Genomic DNA, 25477 nt, shown 5'->3' with positions numbered 1-25477 from the left:
TCAAGAAAGGAATTGAAAGATTGCACAAAAATATTCTGTCTTGAACTTCTAAGGTACTATTATAACACCCAAGATGGAGAGGACCTGCGAGGAAACACCTGAGGAAAAGAGGGAGGTTGGAGGAGAGGAAGGTAAGAGGGGAGAAGAGGGGAGGGGAGGGGAGGGGAGGGGGGGGAGGGGAGGGGGGAGGGGAGGGGAGAGGAGGTGCAGAAGAAGGAAGAAAAACAAGTGGAGGGAGACAAATTCAGTAGTATAATCTTTTTGTTTGTTTGTTTTTGTTTTTTTTACAGAGACAGAGAGAGTCAGAGAAAGGGATAGATAGGAACAGACAGACAGGAACGGAGAGATGAGAAGCATCAATCATTACTTTTTCATTGCAACACCTTAGTTGTTCATTGATTGCTTTCTCATATGTGCCTTGACCACGGGCCTTCAGCAGACCGAGTAACCTCTTGCTTGAGCCAGCAACCTTGGCTCCAAGCTGGTGAGCTTTTGCTCAAACCAGATGAGCCCGCACTCAAGCTGGCGACCTCGGGGTCTCGAACCTGGGTCCTCGGCATCCCAGTCTGACACTCTACCCACTGCGCAAACACCTGGTCAGGCAATAGTAGTATAATCTTTATAAGCAATATCTAAAAGGAAAAGGAGAGTTAAACCCAGACAAACTTCTAGCAAATAAAGAAAAAGAAAAAATACTGATCAGGCAGTGGCGCAGTGAATAGAGCGTTGGACTGGGATGCGGAACGATCCAGGTTCGAGACCCCATGGTCGCCAGCTTGAGCGCGGGCTCATCTGGTTTGAGCAAAAAGCTCACCGGCTTGGACCCAAGGTCTCTGGCTCCAGCAAGGGGTTACCCGGTCTGCTGAAGGCCCACGGTCAAGGCACATATGAGAAAGCAATCAATGAACAACTAAGAAGTCGCAATGCACAACGAGAAACTAATGATTGATGCTTCTCATCTCTCTCCGTTCCTGTCTGTCCCTGTCTATCTCTGCCTCTGAAAAAGAAAAAATATATCAAATATTCATTATTACTAATTTGAAATGTGACATTTATTCATTCAACTAACATTTGAGTACCTACCATATGCTAAGTAGTATACTAGAAATAATGTAAAAAAAGGCAAAATGAATTCTTTATGGAACTTACAATCGGTCACCGACATGTTGTCTTCGTTTAATTTAACATATTTATTTATTTTTAATTTTAAAGAAAATACTACAAGGCATTTATAACTCATGTGTCCCAATTTCATTTTCTCATGTGGTCTGAAGTTCCTCAGCCACAAATCTTTTAGATAAGCTAATGCCTAAAGTTAACAACTGCCTGTACACTCCAGAATGTTTCACACTTTTATGCCTTTTCCCATGCTGTTCCTTACCTAGAATGCTTTTCCATCTCCGACTCAACCATTCAAATTTACATAATGACTATAGTGATGCATGATATACCCTGGGGAAAGTTATGTACTTGCTTTTTTATATTCCCAAAGCAATTATACTTCTATATAATTGTTTGCATAACTAGATTCATGGAAACATGACCATGTAGACATAATTCAAATATAAGCTGTCTGCAAAACATACACTCTGGAATCAAAGTTACAAGGAGGTTAAAAGGATGGAAAAAGATATACCATGAAAAACAGTAACCAAAAGACAGCTGGAGTGGCTATGCTAATGCTGAAACAAATGACCTTTCGACAAAAGTGTAAGCAAAGTACCAGGACAAATAGGTGGGAACAGACATTCCTGACTACACATCATAAATGGCTGTTGCCCTTTTTCCCCCCTAGTGCTTGGCGCTGACTGGCTGCACTCTTCTATCCTCTACTGCCACTCCTCCTCCTGGAACAGCCAACACCATGGGTTTTGCAGACCTGAAAAGTCCCACCAGCCTCCAGGTACTCAAGACTATCTGGGAGACAAGAGCCACACCAAGGGGTATGTGCCATCAAAAGCAGATGTGGCAGTAGTTGAAACAGCCCACCACCTGCCAACTTGCATCATCCCTCACGTTGGTATAATCATCACATCAAGTCTTACGAAAGGAAAAGGCCAGCCTGCTAGGAATGAAAAAGCTTTGGACAAGTATGGCCCTGCTAATGTGGAAGACACCACAGGAAGTGGAGCTACAGATAGTGAAAATAATGGTGACATTGATCTCCTAGGATCTGATAAGGAGGAAGAAAGCAAAGAGGCTAAGTAAGAGAAGAACCCAAGTGAAGAACACTGGCACAGTATGAGTCAAAGAAAGCTAAAACCTGCACTTGTTACCAGTCTTCCATCTTACTAGGTGTGAAACCTTGGGCTAATGAGTTGGATATGGCAAAATTAGTGAAGTGTGTCAGGAGCATTCAAACAGATGGTTCTGTTTGGGACTCTTCTAAACTGATTCCAGTTGAGTATGGAATTTAAAAAAACTTCAAATATACACTCTGATCAGGTAGCTCAGTTGGTTAGAGCATCATCCGAATACAGCAAGGTTGCAGGTTTGATTCCTGGTCAGAGAGCACTTGCAGGAATCAACCACTGAGTGTGTAAATAAGTGGAACAACAAGTCATTTCTCTCACTTTCTCTCCCTTCCTCTCCAAAGTCAATAAAAAAACAAAAAAATCTGCCTAACCAGTGTGGCAGTGGATAGATGTTGACTTAAGGCACTGAGGACCCAGGTTTGAAACCCCGAGGTCGCCGTCTTGAGTGTGGGCTCACCAGCTTTAGCGTGGGATTGCTAGCTTGAGCAAGGGGTCACTGGCTCGGTTGGAGACCCCAGATCAAGGCATGTATGAGAAAGCAATCAACAAATAACTAAACTGCTGCAGCTACAAGCTGATGCTTCTCATCTCCCTCCCTATCTGTCTGTCTGTCTCTCTCTCACTTAAAACAAAAAAATAAAAAGAATTCCTATGGGAGATACTAATGTGTAGCAAGAAATAGGTAATTAAATCACCTGATTATAATAAAGGTTGAAAACCACTTGAAGAAAAAACAAGACCACTTCTTCACTTAGGGTAAGTGGAATTTGTAACAGTAAGGGAACAAACCCTGTGTTGTTTTTTTGTTTTTTTTTAGTCTTTTTTTAAATTTAATTTAATTTTTTATTTATTTTTAGAGAGGAGAGAGAGAGGGAGAGAGAGGAGAGAGAGACAGAGAGAGAGAAGGGGGGGAGGAGCTGGAAGCATCAACTCCCATATGTGCCTTGACCAGGCAAGCCCAGGGTTTCGAACTGGCGACCTCAGCATTTCCAGGTCAACGCTTTATCCACTGTGCCACCACAGGTCAGGCAACCCTGTGTTTTTGATGACAGTGAACAAAACATTACAACTATAGGAGATGGAGTCTTCAAAAACATTCAAAAAGAAAATTATTTCCAAGTCGGAGGAAGATTAAGGTTGTCCTAAGTAAAGATGAACAGGAAAAGATCCATGTTCAAGGCATTCAATTGTACCTATGAACTTGTATGTCTTTACTTTTAATATATACATATCTCAGTACCCCATTATAATAGTATACTGTTAACACTCACACTGAGCCTGACCAGGCGGTGGCGCAGTAGATAGAGCATCGGACTGGGATGCGGAAGGACCCAGGTTCGAGACCCCGAGGTTGCCAGCTTGAGCGAGGACTCATCTGGCTTCAGCAGCAAAAAAAAAAAAAGAAAAAAGCTCACCAGCCAAGGGGTTACTGGATCTGCTGAAGGCCCTAGGTCAAGGCACATATGAGAAAGCAATCAATGAACAACTAAGGTGTCGCAACGAAAAACTGATGATTGATGCTTCTTATCTCTCTCTGTTCCTGTCTGTCTGTCCCTATCTATCCCCCTCTCTGACTCTCTCTGTCCCTGTAAAAAAAAAAAATTTTTTTTAATTAATTAATTTTAAAAAATACTGGCCCTGGCCGGCTGGCTCAGTGGTAGAGCGTTGGCCTGGCGTGCGGGAGTCCCGGGTTAGATTCCTGGCCAGGGCACACAGGAGAGGCGCCCGTCTGTTTCTCCACCCCTCCCCCTCTCCTTCCTCTCTGTCTCTCTCTTCCCATCCCGCAGCCAGAGCTCCATTGGAGCAAAAGATGGCCCGGGCGCTGGGGATGGCTCCTTGGCCTCTGCCCCAGGCGCTAGAGTGGCTCTGGTCTCGACAGAGCAATGCCCCGGATGGACAGAGCATCGCCCCCTGCTGGGCGTGCCAGGTGGATCCCGGTCGGGCGCATGCGGGAGTCTGTCTGCCTCCCCGTTTCCAGCTTCAGAAAAATACAAAAAAAAAAAAAAAAAAAATACTCATACTGATACCATAAGAACTTTTTAAAGTAAAAAAGCATAAATGAATAGAAAGCATGACATAATGTGACTCAGAAGCCTCGATCATTGTTCAGTGTTCAGACCAAGACCATGGTACTGAAGATCACATTACAATCTTAAGTTCATAGTTGAGGGGACAGTACAGTGTTTAAGAGCTAGTCTCAAAGCCAAATTTACCCAGTTTAAAATTCCCACAGCACTATAAACTATCTTTGTACTATCAAATTTTCCTCCAATTCCTTAATGCTATGTAACTTGAGGCAAGTTACTTTACCTCTCTTAATAAATGAAAATAGTAACAGTAATAGAATGATTGTAAGGATTAAACACTCTACAGGGGTCCCCAAACTACGGCCCGCGGGCCACATGCGGCCCCCTGAGGACATTTATCCGGCAGTTTGTTGATTTAAATTTACTTGTTCTTTATTTTAAATATTATATTTCTTCCTGCTTTGTTTTTTTTACTTTAAAATAAGATATGTGCAATGTGCACAGGGATTTGTTCATAGTTTTTTTTTTATAGTCCAGCCCTCCAACAGTCTGAGGGACAGTGAACTGGCCCCCTGTGTAAAAAGTTTGGGGACCCCTGCTCTAGGTAGAAGACTTCAGTATATAGCCTGGCTCACAGTAAGCTCTAATAACTGTAACATTATCATTTATGGCATTCAACCTACAAAATTATGGTAAAGCGTGTATACTCCAAAGCCCCTCATTTTTGCATTTTTATAACTTATTTTTGTTTCTATCCAAGATGGGAATGGAGACGATAAAATTTAAAAGATAATTAAGGTAAAAAGGTCCAAAATATGGGAAAATAGGAAAGAAAAAGGATGAGACATAATTATCATGGTGAATCAAACCAGATAAGCTAGAAGAGAAATAGGCTATAAAATGAAAAGGCCATGAAGATAAAAAGTAAGACAAGGACAAACCACAAACCAGTTGATCAGTCAGAATTTACCATATAGGACAAAAATCTCTAAAATGAGGCATGTTATAGAATGCCTGGGTTCAGATGCCAGCCCACGTTAGCACTATTGGAGATCACTCCTTTACGGTTCTAATAAAGTAAAACTTTGCAAGACTTTAATGGGAATATAAATTAAGCTCCATTATATTTCTGATTAAACAAAGTTCTTTAAAATGTCCTGGTATATCCAAAACTCCAGACACCAAAAACAAGTTACAATTTGAAATAACTCATTCTATTTTTTCCCCTAAAACTGTTTTAACATTGAAACACTGAGGAAATGGCAATTACGTTTATTTGCAAAGCCAACTGTGAGGATGCTCAGGAGAAAAGAACAGAGTATCAAAGTAAATTCCCTGAAATATGCAGCATTCCAAGTCCCAAAGTTTCCTAACCAACATTATACTTTCCCTAAAAACAATGGCTGATGTTCAAAGTACATAACACTACCCATTTGTAAATAGGCTATTCTCCCCCAACCTTCTGTCCCATAACCAAAGTAAATCTTTTAAGTTCTATCTTTAATAAACACATCCTTTTCCATCTGAGTACAAGGTATCACCATTCACCCACTTATCTTCAACAAGACCTGGGACTCGATCTCCAAATCATTCATATATTTTGTGTGTGTGTGTGTGAGAGAGAGAGAGAGAGACAGAGAGACAGAGAGACAGACAGACAGACAGACAGACAGTGAGAGAGATGAGAAGCATCAACTCATAGTTGTGGCACCTTAGTTATACATTGATTGCTTTCTCATATGTGCCTTGACCCGGAAGTCTCCAGCAGAGTAAGTGACCTCTTGCTAATGCCAGCGACCTTTGACCTCAAGCCAGCAACCTTTGGCCTCAAGCCAGCAACCATGGGGTCAAGTCTATGATTCTATACTCAAGCCAGTGACCCTGTGCTCAAGGCTGATGATCCCACACTCAAACAGGTGACCTAGAGGTTTCGAACCTGGGTCTTCAGGATCCCAAGCCAATGGTCTATCCATTGTGCCACCACCTGGTCAGCCTCAAATTAGATCTTTAATCAGTACATTTGGATGAGACTTTGACACTAGTACAAGTCTTACCCTACTGCCAATTACTACCTCACTTGGCCCGCTATCTCAATCTTGCCTTACGACAATTAGGCAAAAGCCATGGGTATCCTTGAGTGAAAGAAATTATTTCAATACAAAGTCATCACCCTATTAACAGAAAAGCTTTCAGATTCACCTAAATTGAAAAAGAGGAGTAATAGTAAAAGAGTTGTGTGTAAAATTAGATAAATACTGAGGAAGCTGCAGTTCTATAATTTTCATTCACAGGATACTCTAGGCATTTAATTTGTATATTCTGGTTCTAAATGTGTTCTCAAACACAAAGACAGCCATCTGATAAATACCTCTCCACTACAAGAGGAATCAGTAAAAATATTTTCTGTAGTACAGGGCCAGAGGGTAATTACTTTAGGCTGTACAGGCTATAGTTCTTTGTCACACTCACTCAAACCTGCCTCTTTAGGGTAAAAGCAAACCATAGAAAATATGTAAACAAATGAACATGACTGTACCAATAACACTTTATTCAAAAAAAGCCAGTCAATGGGCCAGATATAGCTCACAAGCTGTAATCTGCCCACCCCTGCCTTAGACTATCACAGACTCCATTTTAACTTCCAATTACATGCATTCATTTTAATTTATTTTATTTTTATTTATTTATTTTTTACAGAGACAATGAGTCAGAGAGAGGGACAGACAGGGACGGAGAGAGATGAGAAGCATCAATTATTAGTTTTACATTGCCGTTGCAACACCTTAGTTGTTCATTGATTGCTTTCTCATATGTGCCTTGACCGCGGGCCTTCAGCAGACGGAGCAACCCCTTGCTGGAGCCAGTAACCTTGGGTTCAAGCTGGTGGGCTTTTGCTCAAACCAGATGAGCCACGCTCAAGCTGGAGACCTCGGGGTCTCGAACCTGGGTCCTCTGCATCCCAGTCCGAGGCTCTATCCATTGCGCCACCGCCTGGTCAGGCCATGCATTCATTTTAAATACAGTAATAGTTCTAATGAAATAGGACACAAAATCTGTTAATTCCAGTGCTAACATTGACTAACATGTCAATTACTTCCAATCAACAATGAAAAGTTTTGTTCTCTTACATTGGGTAAATCTTTTATATTTAAAAGTTTGTAAGATTTGCCTGACCAAGGCGGTAACGCAGTGGACAGAGCATCAGACTGGGACGCAGAAGACCCAGGTTTGAACCCCAAGATACCTGGCTTGAGTGTGGGTTCATCCAGCTTGAGTGTAGGATCATAGACATGATCCTATGGCAACTCACTTGAAGCCTAAGGTCGCTGGCTCAAGCAAGAGGTCACTCACTCTGCTGTAGCCCCCAGTCAAGGCACATATGAGAAAGCAATAAATGAACAGCTAAGGTGCCACAACGAAGAATTGATGCTTCTCATCTCTCTCCCTCTCTTTCTGGCTGTTCCTATCTGTTCCTCTCTCTATCTCTGCCACCAAAAAAAAAAAAAGGCCCTGGCCAGTTTGCTCAGTGGTGGAGCGTCCGCCTGGCATGCAGAGGTCCTGGGTTCGATTCCTGACCAGGGCACACAGGAGAAGCGCCCATCTGCTTCTCCACCCCTCCCCCTCTCCTTCCTCTCTGTCTCTCTCTTCCCCTCCCGCAGCCGAGACTCCATTGGAGCAAAGATGGCCCGGGCACTGGGGATGGCTCCTTGGCCTCTGCCCCAGGCGCTGGAGTGGCTCTGGTTGCGGCAGGGCTATGCCCCAGAGGGGCGGAGCGTCACCCCATGGTGGGCAGAGCTTCGCCCAGGGGCATGCCAGGTGGATCCCTGTCGGGCGCATGCGGGAGTCTGTCCGGCTGTCTCTCCCCGTTTCCGGCTTCGGAAAAAGACTAAATAAATAAATTAATAAATAAATAAAAAGAATACAAATCTAAATAAATTATAAAACAATACAGAGCTAAGGAAATTATAAAACAAAGTTCACTAAAATATTTACCATTAAAAAGTACACTCTATACTTGCTCATATATTAAAACAAACAAAAAAACTACCTTACTGCTTCATTGTCTATCTGTGGGGCAGCTGTGTTAGGCCTGCTCGCTGGTTTACCAGCTGCAAGCCCTTTGCTTGATTAGTATTTGAGCATGTAGCAGTACCTCGTGTGTATGGTCTTTATAAGGCTATGGGTGCTTCCCGTGGACAGGGATTCTCCCAGATCGCTCTCCCACCACCTTGAAGTGCAGTTTTCCTTGCTCCCTTGCCCTTACTGCAAATAGCATATTTTCCTTTATTAGCTCTTTCCCTTTGCGAGCTGCCAATATATGAATATGGCTCGACACTTTCCAGCTCCACAGTTTCTCTACCGCAGGGGTCCCCAAACTTTTTACACAGGGGGCCAGTTCACTGTCCCTCAGATCGTTGGAGGGCCGGACTATAAAAAAAACTATGAACAAATTCCTATGCACACTGCACATATCTTATTTTAAGGTAAAAAAAAAAAATGGGAACAAATACAATATTTAAAATAAAGAACAAGTAAATTTAAATCAACAAACTGACCAGTATTTCAATGGGAACTATGCTCCTCTCACTGACCACCAATGAAAGAGGTGCCCCTTCCGGAAGTGCGGTGGGGGCCGGATAAATGGCCTCAGGGGGCCACAGGCAGCCCGTGGGCTGTAGTTTGGGGACCCCTGCTCTACCGTCTGCCCGAATCCAATGTGAACGTGCCTGGCCTCGGCCACCAGCATTACACTATCTTTGCTGCTAAACTATAAGCTCCATAAGGACTAGGATCTTATCTTGCTCAATGAATCTGTAGAATATAAGCATGCCACATAGTAGGTAATCAATTTAACATTTCTTGAAAGAAATCTTTTTTTAAATAAAACCCCAGAAACTTCCTAAAGCCATATTTAATACTATAAAAAAAAACCTAACATAAAAAGAAAATAGGGGCCCTGGCCGGTTGGCTCGGCGGTAGAGCGTCGGCCTGGCGTGCGGGGGACCCGGGTTCGATTCCCGGCCAGGGCACATAGGAGAAGCCTCCATTTGCTTCTCCACCCCTCCCCCCTCTCCTTCCTCTCTGTCTCTCTCTTCTCCTCCTGCAGCCAAGGCTCCATTGGAGCAAAGATGGCCCGGGCGCTGGGGATGGCTCCTTGGCCTCTGCCCCAGGTACTAGAGTGGCTCTGGTCGCCGCAGAGCGACGCCCCGGAGGGGCAGAGCATCGCCCCTGGTGGGCGTGCCGGGTGGATCCCGGTCGGGCGCATGCGGGAGTCTGTCTGACTGTCTCTCCCCGTTTCCAGCTTCAGAAAAATACAAAAAAAAAAAAAAAAAAAAAAAGAAAGAAAGAAAAGAAAATAGGTAAGACCCTGGCACGCCCCCACCATTTTTTAAGATCTTATTTTTGGATTTTAGAGAGAGGAGAGAGAGAAAGGCAGGGGAGAGGGGGGGAAGAGCTGGAAGCATCAAATCATAGTTGCTTCTAATATGTGCCCTGTCCCTACAAGCCCTGGGTTTCAGTGATCTCAGCGTGCCAGGTGAACACTCTATCCACTGAGCCACCATAGGACCTGATAGCCTTTGTAAAGCGATCTACCACACAATAAAAACAAAACAGCACAGCCTGACCAGGCGGTGGTGCAGTAGATAAAGCGTTGAACTGGGATGCGGAGAACCCAGGTTCAAGACCCTAGGTCGCCCGCCAGCTTGAGCAAAGCTCACCAGCTTGAACCCAAGGTCGCTGGCTCGAGCAAGGGGTCACTCAGTCTGCTGAAGGCCCATGGTCAAGGCCCATATGAGAAATCAATCAATGAACTAAGAAGCCGCAATGAAGAATTGATGTTTCTCATCTCTCTCCCTTCCTGTCCGTCTGTCCCTATCTGTCCCTTTCTCTGACTCTCTGTCTCTGCCACAAAAAATTTAAAAAAAATTAAAAAAAGAAAAAAATCTGAACCAAATGGTGTGTTAAAATATTTAATACAATACTATAAAAAAAAAATCCAGGCTTAATATATTAACACTATATCTATCAGGCAGAGAGCCAAAGAAATTTTCTTAAATTGAGGAACACATATAAATACCTTCCTTGAATATATGATTCAGGTTAAAATGTATTTTGGTTATAAACTGCTCTTGCTGTTCCAAAATGCATGTGATTTCACTTGATAAAGTACCAGAGAAAAATATCCGTCTTTGACTGGGATAGTAACAAGTGCTCAATTTAGCTACTTCACACTAGATTAGAGAATCCTTAAAAGAAGTGCCCATGGTTTAACATTTTTCCAAAAAAAAAAATTCCCCATGTGTTAGGCTTGCTCTCGGGACTACCAGCTGCAGTCACTTTGCCTGATGGGTTCATGAGTGCATGCAGCGCTACGCAGGTGTGTATGGTTTATATAGGGCTACAGGTGCTTGCACTCAAGAGAAATGGGGGGTTTCGGATGTGCACACTGCCTGTCCACCACTGTGAGGGGACATTTTGCTGTTTGTTTGCCTGAGAGGCAGTTTCCCCTGACTGTGTGCTTGTCAGCGTTGTGAGACTATTAAACGGAATGCCCCAACCCTTTCCAGCTCTGCAGTTTTTCTACCAACTGCCCAAGTCCAATGTGGACCTGCAGGGCCTTGGCCACCGGCATTACACCTCATGATGTTTAACTTGCATACAGCAGATACTTAAGACACATATTAAGTAAATAAAACAGTTGATAAATACTCAGCTTTCTTTTTTTTTTCTTTTCTAGTGAGAGGAGGGGAGGCGGAGACAGACTCCTGCATGCACCCAACTGGGCCTACTAGGGGCAACGCTCTGCCCATCTGGGGCCCTTGCTCTGTTGCAACCGGAGCCATTTTTTTAGCACCTGAGGCAGAGGCCATGGAGCCAGTCTCAGTGCCCGGGGCCAACTTGCTCTATTTGAGCCTTGGCTGCAGGAGAGGAGGAGAGGAGATGAGAGAGAGAGAGAGAGAGAGAGAGAGAGAGAGAGAGAAGAAGAGACAAAGAGAAGTAAGAGGGGTAGGGGTGGAGAAGCAGATGGGTACTTCCATGTGTCGACTGGGAATCAAACCTGGGATATCCACACACCAGGCCGACATTCTACAGCCGAGCCAACTGGCCAGGGTCTCACCTTTCTTAACAGCTGAGAATTTAACATAAACTTCTTAGTAATTAAAAATCAAGTTAATCAATTTGCACTAACAGGCCCAATTTAGCCAGAAAAATCTTTCTTTCCCTGTTATCTCCAATTCTGAGACACTGCCAGCAATCTCTCTCCAAACCTCCATAATTCTTGGCTACTTCAATTCTATGATGTTGGGAAAACAGCTGTGTTAGACCTACTAGCTGGTGTACCGGCTGCAAGCCCTTTGTTTGTTTAGTGCATGAGCACACGGCAAAGGCACGTGTGCACAGCCTATATAAGGCTAAATGGGTGCTTGTGCTCAGAGGGATTGTGGATGGCAGATTGTGAATTGCTTGCCCACACAGTGAGGGGCCAGTTATTTGCTGTTTCTTTGCTTGAGAAGAGGTTTTCTCCTGGCTGTGCGCTCATCTGCCGTTAAGAAAATCTACTAGTAATGGCCCAAAACGCTTTTTGACTCTGCAGTTACTCTACCATCCATCTAACAAATGTTTAAAAAATATTATTTTACCAAAGGTGGGAGAGCCAAAACTGCTTTTCCACCCCCACCAAACCAGATTCTGGTTCCAGTAATGCTACCACAATGGTCTACCAGTGTAGACCCACCACACAACTTCCAGCACACGCACCTGGTGAGATCTTAAAGCAACAGATGGTGACTCCAGTTACGACAAAGTCACTTTTCTACATTATCTAATGCACCTAAAAACTATTGTCACACAATTCAATTAGCAGCAGTAAGAGGAAACAGAAATGACAGCCACAACTCCAGTTAAATATAAAAGATGTATATCTTTTATACTTGACATTTTGACTGTAAGAATTAAACCCCAAATTATTAATAAATATGAAAAAGAAATCAAACCTAAAATTGCTCTAAAAAAATAAAATCTTTTTTTTTTTAATCTTTTTCCTTTTTGTGTTTTTCTGAAGCTGGAAACAGGGAGGCAGTCAGACAGACTCCCGCATGCGCCCGACCAGGATCCACCCGGCATGCCCACCAGGGGGCGATGCTGTGCCCATCCGGGGCATTGCTCTGCTGCAACCAGAGCCATTCTAGCTCCTGAGGCAGAGGCCACAGAGCCATCCTCAGCGCTCGGGCCAACTTTGCTCCAATGGAGCCTTGGCTGTGGGAGGGGAAGAGACAGAGAGGAAGGAGAGGGGGAGGGGTGGAGAAGCAGATGGGCGCTTCTCCTGTGTGCCCTGGCCGGGAATCGAACCCAGGACTCCTGCACACCAGGCCGACGCTCTACCACTGATCCAACCGGCCAGGGCCAAAAAAATTAAAAGCTTAAAAAAAAAATGAATGGGACCTGGACAGCTGGCTCAGTGGTAGAGTGTTGGCCTGGCATGTATGGCCTGGCATGTATGTCCCAGGTTTAATTCCTGGTGAAGGCACACAGGAGAAGCAACCATCTGCTTCTCCACCCCTCCCCCTTTCTCTTTCTTTCTCTCTTTCTTCCCCTCTCATGGCTCGATTGCTTCAAGCACATCAGACCCTGGCACTGAGAATGGCTCTGTGGAGCTTCTCTCAGGTGCAAAAATAACTCAGTTGCCAACATGGACCCAGATGGGCAGAGCATCAGCCCCAGATGGGGGCTGCAGGAAGGATCCTGGTCAGGGTGCATACGGGAGTCTATCTACCTTCCTCTTACTTGGAAAAGAAAAAAAATAAATAAATGATTCAACTTCTTTAATACAATACAAATAACTCAGTCAACCACAGAATAAACAATAGGAATTATAACACATTGTACATATTTTAATAGACTGTTATTAGACACATGTAATGCCTTAATACCATAAAAAGACTATCTTTAAAAATTTTAAAGGTATTGGCCCTGGTTGGTTGGCTCAGTGGCAGAGCATCAACCTGGCGTGTGGAAGTCCCAGTTCGATTCCTGGCCAGGGCACACAAGAGAAGTGCTCATATGCTTCTCCATTCTACCCCCTCTCCTTTCTATTTCTCTCTTCTCCTCCCACAGCCAAGGCTCCACTGGAGCAAAGTTAACCCAGGCACTGAGAACGGCTCCATGGCCTCTGCCTTAGGCGCTAGAATGGCTCTGGTTGCAATGGAGCAATGCCCCTGGTGGGCAGAGCATCGCCCCTTAGTGGGCTTGTCGAGTGGATCCCGGTCAGGCACATGTGGGAGTCTGTCTCTCTGCCTCCCTGCTTCTCACTTCAGAAAAATACAAAAAAGAAAGAAGAAAGAAAGGAAAGAAAGGAAGGAAAGGAAGGAAAGGAAGGAAAGGAAGGAAAGGAAGGAAAGGAAGGAAAGGAAGGAAAGGAAGGAAAGGAAGGAAAGGAAGGAAAGGAAGGAAAGGAAGGAAAGGAAGGAAAGGAAGGAAAGGAAGGAAAGGAAGAAAGGAAGAAAGGAAGAAAGAAAGAAAGAAAGAAAGAAAGAAAGAAAGAAAGAAAGAAAGAAAGAAAAGAAAAGGTATTGTAATACCAGTGGCTGAGGACAGGCAGGTCCACATTGGATTTGGTCAGATGGTAGTAAAAAAACTGCGGAGCAGGAAAGGGTTAGGCCATTCCATTTATTTATTTATTTATTTATTTTTTGGTGAGAGACAGATAGGAACAGACAGACCGGAAGGGAGAGAGGTGAGAAGCATCAATTCTTCGTTGTGGGACCTTAGTTTCCCATTGATTGCTTTCTCATATATGCCTTGATGGGGGGGGGGGGGGCGCTACAGCCAACTGAGTGACCCCTTGCTCAAGCCAGTGACCTTGGACTCAAGCTGATGAGCCTTGCTCAAATCAGATGAGCCCACATTCAGACTGGCGACCATGGGGTTTCGAACCTGGGTCCTCTGCGTCCCCATCCGACGCTCTATCCACTGCACCACTGCCTGGTTAGGTTGGGCCATTCCATTGAATAAAGTCTTCTCAGAATGGCAGACAAGCATACAGGCAGGGGAAATTGCCTCTCAAGCAAACAAACAGCAAAATGGCCTCTCACAGTAGTGGCCAGGCAATCCGCACATCTACAATCCCCCATTACTCCTATAACAAGCACCCATATCCCCCATGTGCTCATGCACTAAGCAGGCAAAGGGCTTGCAGCCAGTAAACCAGCGAGCAAGCCTGCCCCACAGGTATATTTTCCTCTTTAAAAAGGTCTTCTACAGGCCCTGGCTGGTTGGCTCAGTGGTAGAGCATAGGCCTGGCGTGCAGGAGTCCCGGGTTCGATTCCCGGCCAGGGCACATAGGAGAAGCACCCATCTGCTTCTCCACCCCTCCCCCTCTCCTTCCTCTCTGTCTCTCTCTTCCCCTCCCACAGCCAGGGCTCCATTGGAGCAAAGTTGGCCCGGGCGCTGAGGATGGCTCTGTGGCCTCTGCCTCAGGCGCTAGAATGGCTCTGGTTGCAACACAGCAATGCCCCAGATGGGCAGAGCATCGCCCCCTGGTGGGCAGAGCATCGCCCCTGGTGGGCGTGCTGGGTGAATCCTGGTCGGGTGCATGCGGGAGTCTGTCTGACTGCCTCCCCATTTCCAACTTCAGAAAAATACAAAAAAACAAAAAACAAAAAAAATAAAAAATAAAAATAAAAAGGTCTTCAACAAAAGAAGAAAGATGCTTGGGAACCTTGAAAGTTGGTAATCCCACAAAGTTAATGTCCATTTTTACTTGTGTCCATTATCCCCTGGTCATACACGTCCAGTCAGAGGGAAGCTGGGGAAGTCCAGACAGAGAGCACAGAACTGGGAGGGCTAAAGTAGATTGTGAGGGAGGGGGGATAAAACAGCACCTTCAGATGGCAAACTATTTTCCTAGTCTAAGGAGTATCAACAAGAAAACTAAATTTTTCTTTGCTGATAATTTCAGCATATAAGTACTTTTCAAATAACAGTCTGAATAACACCAATGGTCAGCTAGCTACTGTATTTCCCCATGTATAAGACTCTCATGTGTAGAAGATGCACCTTAATTTTGGGGCCCAAAATTTGAAGAAGAAAAAAATATATATTTTATATAAAGTTATTGAACTCAAGTTTTATCCATTATAAAATTCATACAATTCCTCATCAGCACAAAAAAGCAGGAAATGCAAGTAAAAAAATCTACAACTACTGTATAAGACGCACCCAGTTTTTAAACCACTAATTTTTCAGAAAAGGATGCGTTGTATGCATGGAGAAATACGGTATATACACTTAAAACCAATCTCTGCATCTTGGTTTTCTTCCCTACAAAATAAAGGCAAAGTAGACAAGAAAATCTTTTCTTTCTAGCCCTAAAGTGCAAAGATAAAAATAGTCTCTATAGTACAGGGTTCCAAGCTTTCTAGGTTCACAATACCCTCAGTATTTCAGTAGTCTTTTCCCCCATAGCAGCTCAAGGCCAAGAAACAAGAACAGTTCCACTTATTAAGTAGTTAGTATAGCCATTTGAAAAACAAATCTAGTTCAGCTGAAGAAAACATTCATTCTTCAATAACCACAATTACTACTTATAGAATATGTATTATGGTTGGGAACTGCACAACTTCTCAAACCTTGGAATCAGATTAGATACTGCTATCCTTATTTCCTGTTCCACAACGATTTTCATGCAGTATTTTCATTTTATCATAGGAATCAAAAGAAATGTAGCACAAACTAATTTTGAAACCATGAGTTCTCTCAAGCTAGTAGTTCACCTGGCAACCAACAGATGTCAACTATTGCTCTATCTCACTTGAAAATTTAAACTACCCAGCAGCACCTCTGAGAGCTGTGGCAATATTCTGGGTTGCCCTGGTGAAGTATGGGAAACATGGCTCTATGGCAAAGTCTTATATAATTTTGTGGCTTGGACTCAGACAAGTTAGAAATCAGCTGCCTGCTAAATAGAAATAATAGCAGCAACTTCAGGTAATAGTTGCAAGAATTAATGAGATGTCTGCACATAGTAAATACTCAAAAAATGGCAGCTCTTATTATATCATTAAAACTGAACAGGCAGCCTGACCAGGCGGTGGCGCAGTGGATAGAGCATCGAACTGGGATGCTGAGGACCCAGGTTCGAGACCCCGAGGTCGCCAGCTTGAGTGCAGGCTCATCTGGTTTGAGCAAGGCTCATCAGCCTGAGCCCAAGGTTGCTGGCTCCAGCAAGGGGTCACTCGGTCTGCTGTAGCGCCCCCCCCCAGCCCCGTCAAGGCACATAAAGAAAGCAATCAGTGAACAACCAAGGTGCCACAACGAAGAATTGATGCATCTCATCTCTCTCCCTTCCTGTCTGTCCCTATCTGTCCCTCTGTCTGACTCTGTCACAAAGAGAAAAAAAAAAGAAAAAAAACTGAACAGGCAGTTTTATAACACTAAATTTAGTTACTGAATCTGTGAGGATGAAGGAAACATTCTAAACTGAAACCACAATTTCAAATTAAAACTTATACACAAATTTTTAAGAGAAAGATCATAAATTGTTTAAATAAGGGCAATACAAAGAACTGAATAGTCTCCAAAGGATATCATACTATTGATACTACATGTATCACAATAAAGGGTTGTGTAAAAAGTATTAAAATGGCAACTCAGAAGAACATATGTTAAAAAGCACCTTTTTGCCTGACCAGATGGTGGCGCTGTGGACACACTATTGGACTGGGACACAGATTGCTCCCTTTCGAAACCCCGAGGTTGCCAGCTTGAGCATGGGCTCACCAGCTTGAACGCGGGGTCACTGGCTTGAGCGTGGGATCATAGACATGAGTCCATGATTACTGGCTTGAGCCCAAAGGTCACTGGCTTGATCCCAAAGGTCGCTGGCTTGAAGCCCAAGGTTGCTGGCAAGAGCCCAACGTGCTGGCTTCAGCAAGGGGTTCCCCCCTCAAGGCCCATATGAGAAAGCAATCAATGAACTACTAGGAGCTGCAACAAAGAGGCTCAACAAAGAATTGATACTTCCCATCTCTCCCTTCCTGTCTGTCCCAATCTGTCCCTTTCTCTGTCTCTGTCACACACACAAAGCACCTTTTACACATTAGAAAAAAGCAAAAGTTTTATGAACTAGAACACTTTTAACAGCATTAAGAACTGCCTTGTCAAAACACTTAAGTTTAGCTTGACCAGGCAGTGGCGCAGTGGATAGAGCAATGGCCTAAGTTTAGCTTGACCAGGCGGTGGTGCAGTAGATAGATGGCCTGGGACACTGATGACCCAGGATCAATACCCCGAGGTCAGTGGCTTCAGTGCTGGCTCATTCAGCTTGAGCGAAGCTCACAACTTGAGCGTGGGTCCCTGGCTTAAGTGATGGGATCACAGACATGACCCCATGGTCATGGGCTTGAGACTGGACTAGAGTGCAACTACCCCCCTTCACCCCCACTGTCAAGACACATATGAGAATCAATGAACAACTAAGGTGCCACAACTATGAGTTGATGTTTCTTGTCTCTCTCCCTTCCTGTGTGTGTGTCTGTCTCGCTCCATCTCTCTCACTAAAAATATAGTAATAATAAAAAATAAAAACACTTAACTTTCGCCCTGGCCGGTTGGCTCAGTGGTAGAGCGTCGGCCTGGCGTGCAGGAGTCCCAGGTTCGATTCCCGGCCAGGGCACACAGGAGAAGCACCCATCTGCTTCTCCACCCCTCCCCCTCTCCTTCCTCTCTTTCTCTTCCCCTCCTGCAGCCCAGGCTCCATTGGAGCAAAGTTGGCCCGGGAGCTGAGGATGGCTCTGTGGCCTCTGCCTCAGGCGCTAGAGTGGCTCTGGATGCAACAGAGCGAGGCCCCAGAGGGGCAGGGCATCGCCCCCTGGTGGGCATGCCGGGTGGATCCCAGTCGGGTGCATGCAGGAGTCTGTCTGACTGCCTCCCTGTTTCCAGCTTCAGAAAAATGAAAAAAAAAAACAAAAACAAAACTTAACTTTCTATATGAGCAAACTAATTTGATCATAACTTTTCATCAAGAACATAACAGCACCTGACCAGGCGGTGGAGCAGTGGATAGAGCGTCAGACTGGGATGCCGAGGTCGCCAGCTTGAGCGCAGGCTCATCTGGTTTGAGCAAAAGTTCACCAGCTTGGACCCAAGGTCACTGGCTCGAGCAAGGGGTTACTAGGTCTGCTGAAGGCCCGCAGTCAAGGCACATATGAGAAAGCAATCAATGAAAAACTAATGGGTCGCAATGCGCAACGAAAAACTAATGATTGATGCTTCTCATCTCTCCGTTCTTGTTTGTCCCTATCTATCCCTCTCTCTGACTCTCTATCTCTGTAAAAAATAAAAATAAGTAAAATAAAAAAAAGTAAAGGGTTATTAAAAAAAAAAAACATAATAGCTCACTATATCTGCTGAAACCCCTTTCTCACAGGCTAAAATTTAATCATTTTAATTCCAAATACATTTGTGTGTCCATCTCACAAATATTTGTAATAAAATGTACTGTATAAGAATACCTTTAAAAAAAAAAAGAATATCTTTAGGTGCTGGGTTTATGAAAGGATTTTTGAAACATTTCATTTGATCCTGATATTATCTCAATTTTCTAAAGAAACTAAGGTCCATAAAAATTAAGTAATTTGCACTACAACCCATATATTACACAGTTCAACACTAAAATTCTTATCTTTTCATTCTGTTTAGTACACAACTCCTTATCAAAAGACTCAGTTCAAATATTGTTAGTTAAATCAGTACTGTTTTATCAACTATTTCAAGTACACTAACCATCATCAACGTCTGGAAAATGAAACTCTTTGCCCTGCACAGTAATGGTATTTCACCTGCAGAGACTTTTCATTTGCCAAGTATCCTGAACTGTGTAATATTAATAATTATTCTCAGGTCACCTTCCGACAAGATATATTATTATACACTAATGGTAATGCAGTGGGCGAAACCACTGGTATAATCTTTCAAGTCATTATTATTTATTTCCCCTTTTTCACTTAGCAGGTGGCCCATTGTCAAAATCCAGATAGGAAGATAACACAAAGTGTTAACCTGACTGATATTTTTACTTGTTATTAATATTAACAAAATGAAGTGGCCAAAATATATATTAAGAAGAATGGGGGGGCAAGCAGTTTTGTAATACCATCCAAAATACAATACTATCACACAAAGTCTGTGTCTTTCAATTTGATCCAAGTCAATTCCAAAAACAATTTATCAGCAATGCCTTTCCCCAAATTCCCACATTTCTTAGATAGATTACTACCATTTCCCAAGATATCCTAAAAGCAACTTAATAAAGGATTCTACTCCAAAATGACCATTTCCTTCAAAATTGAAGGTAAATACAATTTAATAATGAAATTACTATTTGGGGAAACTTCTAAAGAAATTCTGCAGGAGGTCTTTATATAATGTAACCAGTTACCCTCCTATTTTATGATATGTAAAGAATTAGCCTTTTATATGCCAGAGTTTGTTAAAGGTAGTGGAGATTTGGGCAGGTAAGAAGAGATACAGGCCTGCACCATAACTACTGTATTAATTTGAGTCTCTGGTAACCATAACATCATTTTCTCTATAGATAATATTTTAAACAACTTCACACTTGGCCCTTCCTAGCAACTTTCCATGAAGAACTGAAGAGCGAAAAAAAACCCAGCTGTCTTGTACAACACCCAATCCACTCTACCCATGGAATACAGACAAAAAAGGAAGGAGGGAAAAAAGACCTATTTGGAAAACGTTTCTTGCCCAGCCAAGGGCTATTCCCAGATAAAGGCAATGATCGAGTACAACAAAAAAACCTTTTCTAAAGAAAGAAATATGCCAGAAAGGACAGGCATGGCTCAGAAATAAATAGGGGGTGAATATACGCGCTCAGTGTGAGAGCTGGTGGCAGCAGGCGCAGCGCTGAGATGCTCTAGCGAAAAGAACCAACAGCAGCAGGAAGTTTCAATGGGGTCGGGCAGAGCATGCGCTCTGCACCCGCGCGGTGGCCTTATGTGGAAGGAGCACCACTTGCGAACACCAATAATAGACCAGCGGCACCAGAGAGAAACATGAGCAACAAGCACCTCTTCAACTGTTTCCCCCTCCGTCTGAGCCCCTCCTCCAGCCTACATACTAACCACCCCACCCCACCCTACCCTGCAAATGGGAGGGCGACTTCTTCTTCCCCTAAGCCTTGCTGCCAAGATGAAGGGGGAAGGGACTGAAAAAGTGGGGAGATGCTTTTCTATGGGGGTGGGGGTAGGTGGGGGAGAGAGAGAGGAAAACTATGGGGGAGGAGAAATTAACCCCCTACGCTCCAAAGTGTTGGTGAACCGACTTAGTCCCCCAAAGCAAGAATGGAGGAGGACCCCCTCCCACACGGGAGGAGCAAATCTCCCCACTCGGAGGAAGGAGTTTTGGGGGTTAAACTGGCCCTCGAGGAGAAGCGAAGAGGGACGAGAGCTGACTCTCTCGGGGGAGCTCCCACTAGAGGGAGGGAGGAAGGGCTAAAGTGTCCGGGGCCCCCGCCCACCCAGGTGGAGGGAGAGAAAGGGGGCGCCCCGAGAAGATGAGCCCAGCTAGCCTCCCCCGAGATGGTCGAGAGGATGGTGGGAAGAGGGGAGGGAGAGCTAGGAAAGGAGGAGAAAAGCGCAAAGCTGGCCGGAACCTGCGCTCCCCTTCCCCCGCCACCGAGAAGGAGACGGGGTGGGGAACCCGCCTCTGCCGCGGGGCAGCAGTCCCAGGGGCAGCCGATCGGCACAACGACCCCCTCCCCGCCCACACCTAGCCCGCGACGCCCCCACCTCCGTTCGGTGCCGGGGCGAGTGGCCCTAGGGGGCCTCCGCCCCGCCTCCCCACAGCCCAAGACCCCCGGGGGCTGGGCTGAGAAGACAGGCGGGGCGGAGCTGCACCCCAGGGGGAAGCCGGACCCGCGGAGACCTGGGACGTCTACGAAGAGCTGAAAGAAGAAGCGTGCCAGGGCCGCTTCCCGCCGGGCGTTCGGGCCCCTCGCCTACCTTCTCCGTTGCCGACGTCCCGCGGCGGCGCCTGCAGCACTCGCTCCAGCTCGGGGAACGGCAACTCAGGCAGATCGAGCAGCGGCCCGTAACGCTCCAAGAAGGAGCACACCACGGCAAAGTTGGGGCACGAACCCGGGCAGCCCGGAGGAGCCGCCGCCGCCGCCGCTGCCGCCGCCGCCGCCATTTTGAACTGGAGGATGGAGGAGGAGGCGATGGGGGGTGGGAGGGAGCCGGGAAACCGAGGAGTGGCAAAGCAGCTTTTTAGACGACAGGAGGCGCTAGCTACTGACTGCCCTGCAGATCCGAGCTTCTCTGGCACGGCGCCGCGATCCCACAATACAACGGCGGCGGGGAGCAGTCGAGAACCAAGTCAGACAGGGGCAAGAGAGACACTGTGCCTTTCACTTTCCTCCCAGTTCCCGCCCCCTTCTCTCCCCGTACTTCGCCCCTCCCACTTTGGGTTCGCCACAGCCTCGTGTGACAGGGAGAATGAAAACAAGGGTAGCCGGGCAGGGAGGTGGGCTGGAAACTAGAGAGGCGGGATTTTTTTTAGGAACGGTAGCCAATAGGCTCGGGGGGGCGGGGCCTCAGGAGCCCGATGGCGAAAGGCTTGTTCCGGGCGGGGCTAGTCGGAGGTACCACCTCCGCCAGAGGACTAGACCTCATCGAGGTGAGAGGTAAAGCACGGAGCGGTTTGGGATCGCAACTGTAGAGAGGGCTTTGGGTGAGTTTGGCGGGCACTCCGAGAACTGGAAGAGGGTCACGAGATGGTGAAGGCGAGTGAATCAGAAGCTGAAAAAAAGAAGGCTTGGTGGTGAGGGGTGGAAGCACTATTGTGGGAGAAGGTTGGACAGGGGAAAGGTAGAGAGATGGCCCCTAATTAGGGGTTGGGACGGGACCTCAGTTAAGGAGAAGTCGGCCGAAGATTACTGAGGGGTATTGCTGTCTACTGTACCTACAAGACTCGCAGCTTTGCTTTTGGAATACCAGGATTTGAGGGCTCTAGGGGACGAGGGCCGGAAAAAGCAAGACTGCAGAGATCAGCAGTCTGAGTCGGGGCCCTGCCAGGAGATCGGAGAAAGGACCAGCCTCAGCGGAAGGACCGAGGTGTGAGAGGCCTGGGTTCTGCGGTGGTTGCCAGGGTGTGAGGGAGAGGGACTCTGTTGAGGTACTGGGGACCAGGTTCCGCGGGGGCCAGGGTCCGAGGGTGGGCTAGGACTCAGTCATAAGAGGGCGGGCGTGACAGGAGGTGTGGTGGAAGAGCAAAAAGTTGGATAGAGGATCGAGTTCCATTTCGTTGGGGGGCAGCAGTGAGCATTCTCCGATCAAGAATCTCAGAAAACCATCAATAATGCAAAATGGAATGTACAGCTTGAGATGCAATGTGCCTTATGGTTAGGAGCCTAAACTTGAGATTCAGCTAGACTTGAATCCTAACAGAGCCACTTCATAACATTGCAGAAGACTCTTCAGGTCTTTGAACTTCAGTAAAGTGGGGGTGATAAGAGTAGCTAGATCATGGAATTTTCCTAAATAATTCACAATAAATTGATTAGTACAATATGGTGGCACTTTGTAACTTTAAAAAAAAAAGAAGTTACTAAAATTTAGATTGAATTCAGCCATAATTTATACAGTTTAAATTTCCAGTGTGCGTTTAAAACTTACATAGTACCTACTTCCTAAAAAGAATTTGAAGCAAGGTATAATATTGATATATCATGTAAACAGGAAAATTAGTGATTAAGGAAGATAAAGAAATTTATAGACAAATAATTATATTGGGAACAGAATTTTGCTTTGCATTTCTAGGTTAAAAAAACAAACATTGAATTTTGTTCTGCATTTCTAGGTTAAAAGGAAAAATAAAATGAAAACTTAAATGGTCTATATATCATTCTAATTATCTAAAGAAAGAAACAATATTCATTTATTAAGGAAGAAAAATTCTATTGTAAGAGGAGTTTATTTTCTAGGATACCAATTCCTAATACACAAACCTTTTTAAAGGAAAAAAAATGTTCTTTTGAACATATCAAGTATATTTTAAAATTCCAGTTTAAGTAATACTGATGTAAGAAATTAAAGCCAATAAATACAACAATGTAAATGTACTTCATGCCATTGACCTAGCCACTTAAAAATATTTAAAATGGTAAATCTTATGTTATGTATTTTTTACCACAATAAAAAGTTTTTTAAAAAGGGAAAGTAAAGTCTTACTTTAGGAAAATGTTTATTGTTGTGAATTTTCATTGCAGAAGAGACAATTAATGTATGGTAAAATACTGTTTTTAAGCAACACTGAAATGAAGCTCAAACTAAACTAAAAAGTATTGGTAGAACTCTCAGAACTCCCAAGGATGTATCTCTAGACCTGGGGAACTGAAGACCACAGTTTAAGAAAAAGCTGACCCAGAACACTTTTTTTTTTTTTACAGAGGCAGAGATAGACAGGGACAGACAGACAGGAACGGAGAGAGATGAGAAGCATCAATCATCAGTTTCTCGTTGCGCGTTGCGACTTCTTAGTTGTTCATTGATTGCTTTCTCACATGTGCCTTGACCGTGGGCCTTCAGCAGACCGAGTAACCCCCTGCTGGAGCCAGCGACCATGGGTCCAAGTTGGTGAGCTCTTTGCTGAAGCCAGATGAGCCCATGCTCAAGCTGGCAACCTCGAGGTCTCGAACCTGGGTCCTTTTGTATCCCAGTCCGACGCTCTATCCACTGCGCCACCACCTGGTCAGGCTTTTTTTTTTTTTTTGTATTTTTCTGAAGCTGGAAACAGGGAGAGACAGTCAGACAGACTCCCGCATGCGCCCGACCGGGATCCACCCGGCACGCCCACCAGGGGGCGATGCTCTGCCCCTCCGGGGCATCGCTCTGCTGCGACCAGAGCCACTCTAGCGCCTGGGGCAGAGACCAAGGAGACATCCCCAGCGCCCGGGCCATCTTTGCTCCAGTGGAGCTTCGGCTGCAGGAGGGGAAGAGAGAGACAGAGAGGAAGGAGAGGGGGAGGGGTGGAGAAGCAGAGGAGCGCTTCTCCTGTGTGCCCTGGCCGGGAATCGAACCCGGGACCTCTGCACACCAGGCCGACGCTCTACCACTGAGCCAACTGGCCAGGGCCCAGAACACATTTTTAACAACAATTTTTCAGCAAGATACAAAAAAACTTCATAGACTGTTACTTACTTGACTTTAAGTAAAAGGTAGGTACATCATATCTTTTGATGGAAAGAACCTTCAAACCAAAGGAAAGATTTTATTATATCATTATATGAACTTTACCCTCTACCCCCTTCCTTTCTATTTCTTTGGTTTCAGCTTCCCCAGCACCTCACCTCCTGCTCTCCCATGGTTGCAAAATAACATTCTTAAAAAAATAATAATAATAGCTTTCTACTACAGTATTCTTTTCTCTGTGCTCAGAACACTGTTATTCAAAGGGGAACTGATAAGGTTAGAGTTTCTGTTTTTGTTAATCCAGATTGGCATGGGAACAAAGTTCTTGGGCATCAAAAAGTTATATCCACTCGAAAGGTAAGAGATGTTTTACTAACAAAGCAAGGTTTAGATCAGGGGTAGTCAACCTTTTTATACCTACCGCCCATTTTTGTATCTCTGCTAGTAGTAAAATTTTCTAACCACCCACCGGTTCCACAGTAATGGTGATTTATAAAGTAGGGAAGTAACTTTACTATATAAAATTTATAAAGCAGAGTTACAGCAAGTTAAAGCATATAATAATAATTACTTACCAAGTTCTTTATGTCGGATTTTTGCTGTTTGGCAGAATAAATCTTTATAAAACAACTTACTATAGTTAAATCTATCTTTTTATTTATATTTTGGTTGCTCCGCTACCACCCACCATGAACGCTGGAACGCCCACTAGTGGGCAGTGGGGACCAGGTTGACTACCTTCACTGAGATCATACCTTCACTAAGTCTTTTCTTGAAAAGAAATTAAATGACACACACCCATATAAGATCAATTCTTCTGGCATTAAAGAAATGAAACAACTTCTATCATAAATAGCATGATCTTGTATTTAGAAAATTCTAAGGAACCCACCAAAAAACTATTGGAATTAATATACAGGTCAGCCCTTTGCAGTATACAAGATAAATACTCAAAAATCAAGTGTAGCCTGACCAGGCGGTGGCGCAG

General features: G+C 44.8%; 2 protein-coding genes and 1 pseudogene across 8 annotated transcripts in view; 2 read left to right on the top strand and 1 right to left on the bottom strand.

The window, feature by feature from the left end:
* Window positions 1-21676, bottom strand: part of RSF1 (remodeling and spacing factor 1) — a 187945-nt gene extending 166269 nt beyond the window's left edge. Inside the window, exon 1 of one of the 3 annotated variants that reach the window (XM_066249494.1) lies at window positions 21304-21676. In XM_066249494.1, the coding sequence (XP_066105591.1) occupies window positions 21304-21490 (187 nt within the window). In that variant the 5' untranslated portion in view covers window positions 21491-21676. The remainder of the gene's footprint in view (window positions 1-21303) is intronic. The other 2 variants (XM_066249483.1, XM_066249500.1) reach the window with 2 other exon arrangements.
* Window positions 1865-2449, top strand: LOC136321668 (elongation factor 1-beta pseudogene; annotated as a pseudogene).
* A 233-nt stretch (window positions 21677-21909) lies between the features above and the next one.
* Window positions 21910-25477, top strand: part of AAMDC (adipogenesis associated Mth938 domain containing) — a 38534-nt gene continuing 34966 nt past the window's right edge. Inside the window, exon 1 of one of the 5 annotated variants that reach the window (XM_066249452.1) lies at window positions 21910-21983. Coding sequence is in view for 1 of the 5 variants with exons in the window: in XM_066249422.1 (XP_066105519.1) it covers window positions 22074-22082 (9 nt within the window). In the remaining 4 variants the exon portion in view is untranslated. The other 4 variants (XM_066249431.1, XM_066249446.1, XM_066249422.1 and 1 more) reach the window with 4 other exon arrangements.

Source organism: Saccopteryx bilineata, chromosome 1, assembly GCF_036850765.1.
Source record: "Saccopteryx bilineata isolate mSacBil1 chromosome 1, mSacBil1_pri_phased_curated, whole genome shotgun sequence".
In the NCBI taxonomy this organism is placed as follows: domain Eukaryota; kingdom Metazoa; phylum Chordata; class Mammalia; order Chiroptera; family Emballonuridae; genus Saccopteryx; species Saccopteryx bilineata.
The sequence above is the reverse complement of the archived record's forward strand: the minus strand, read 5'-3'. Positions and strand labels throughout refer to the sequence as shown.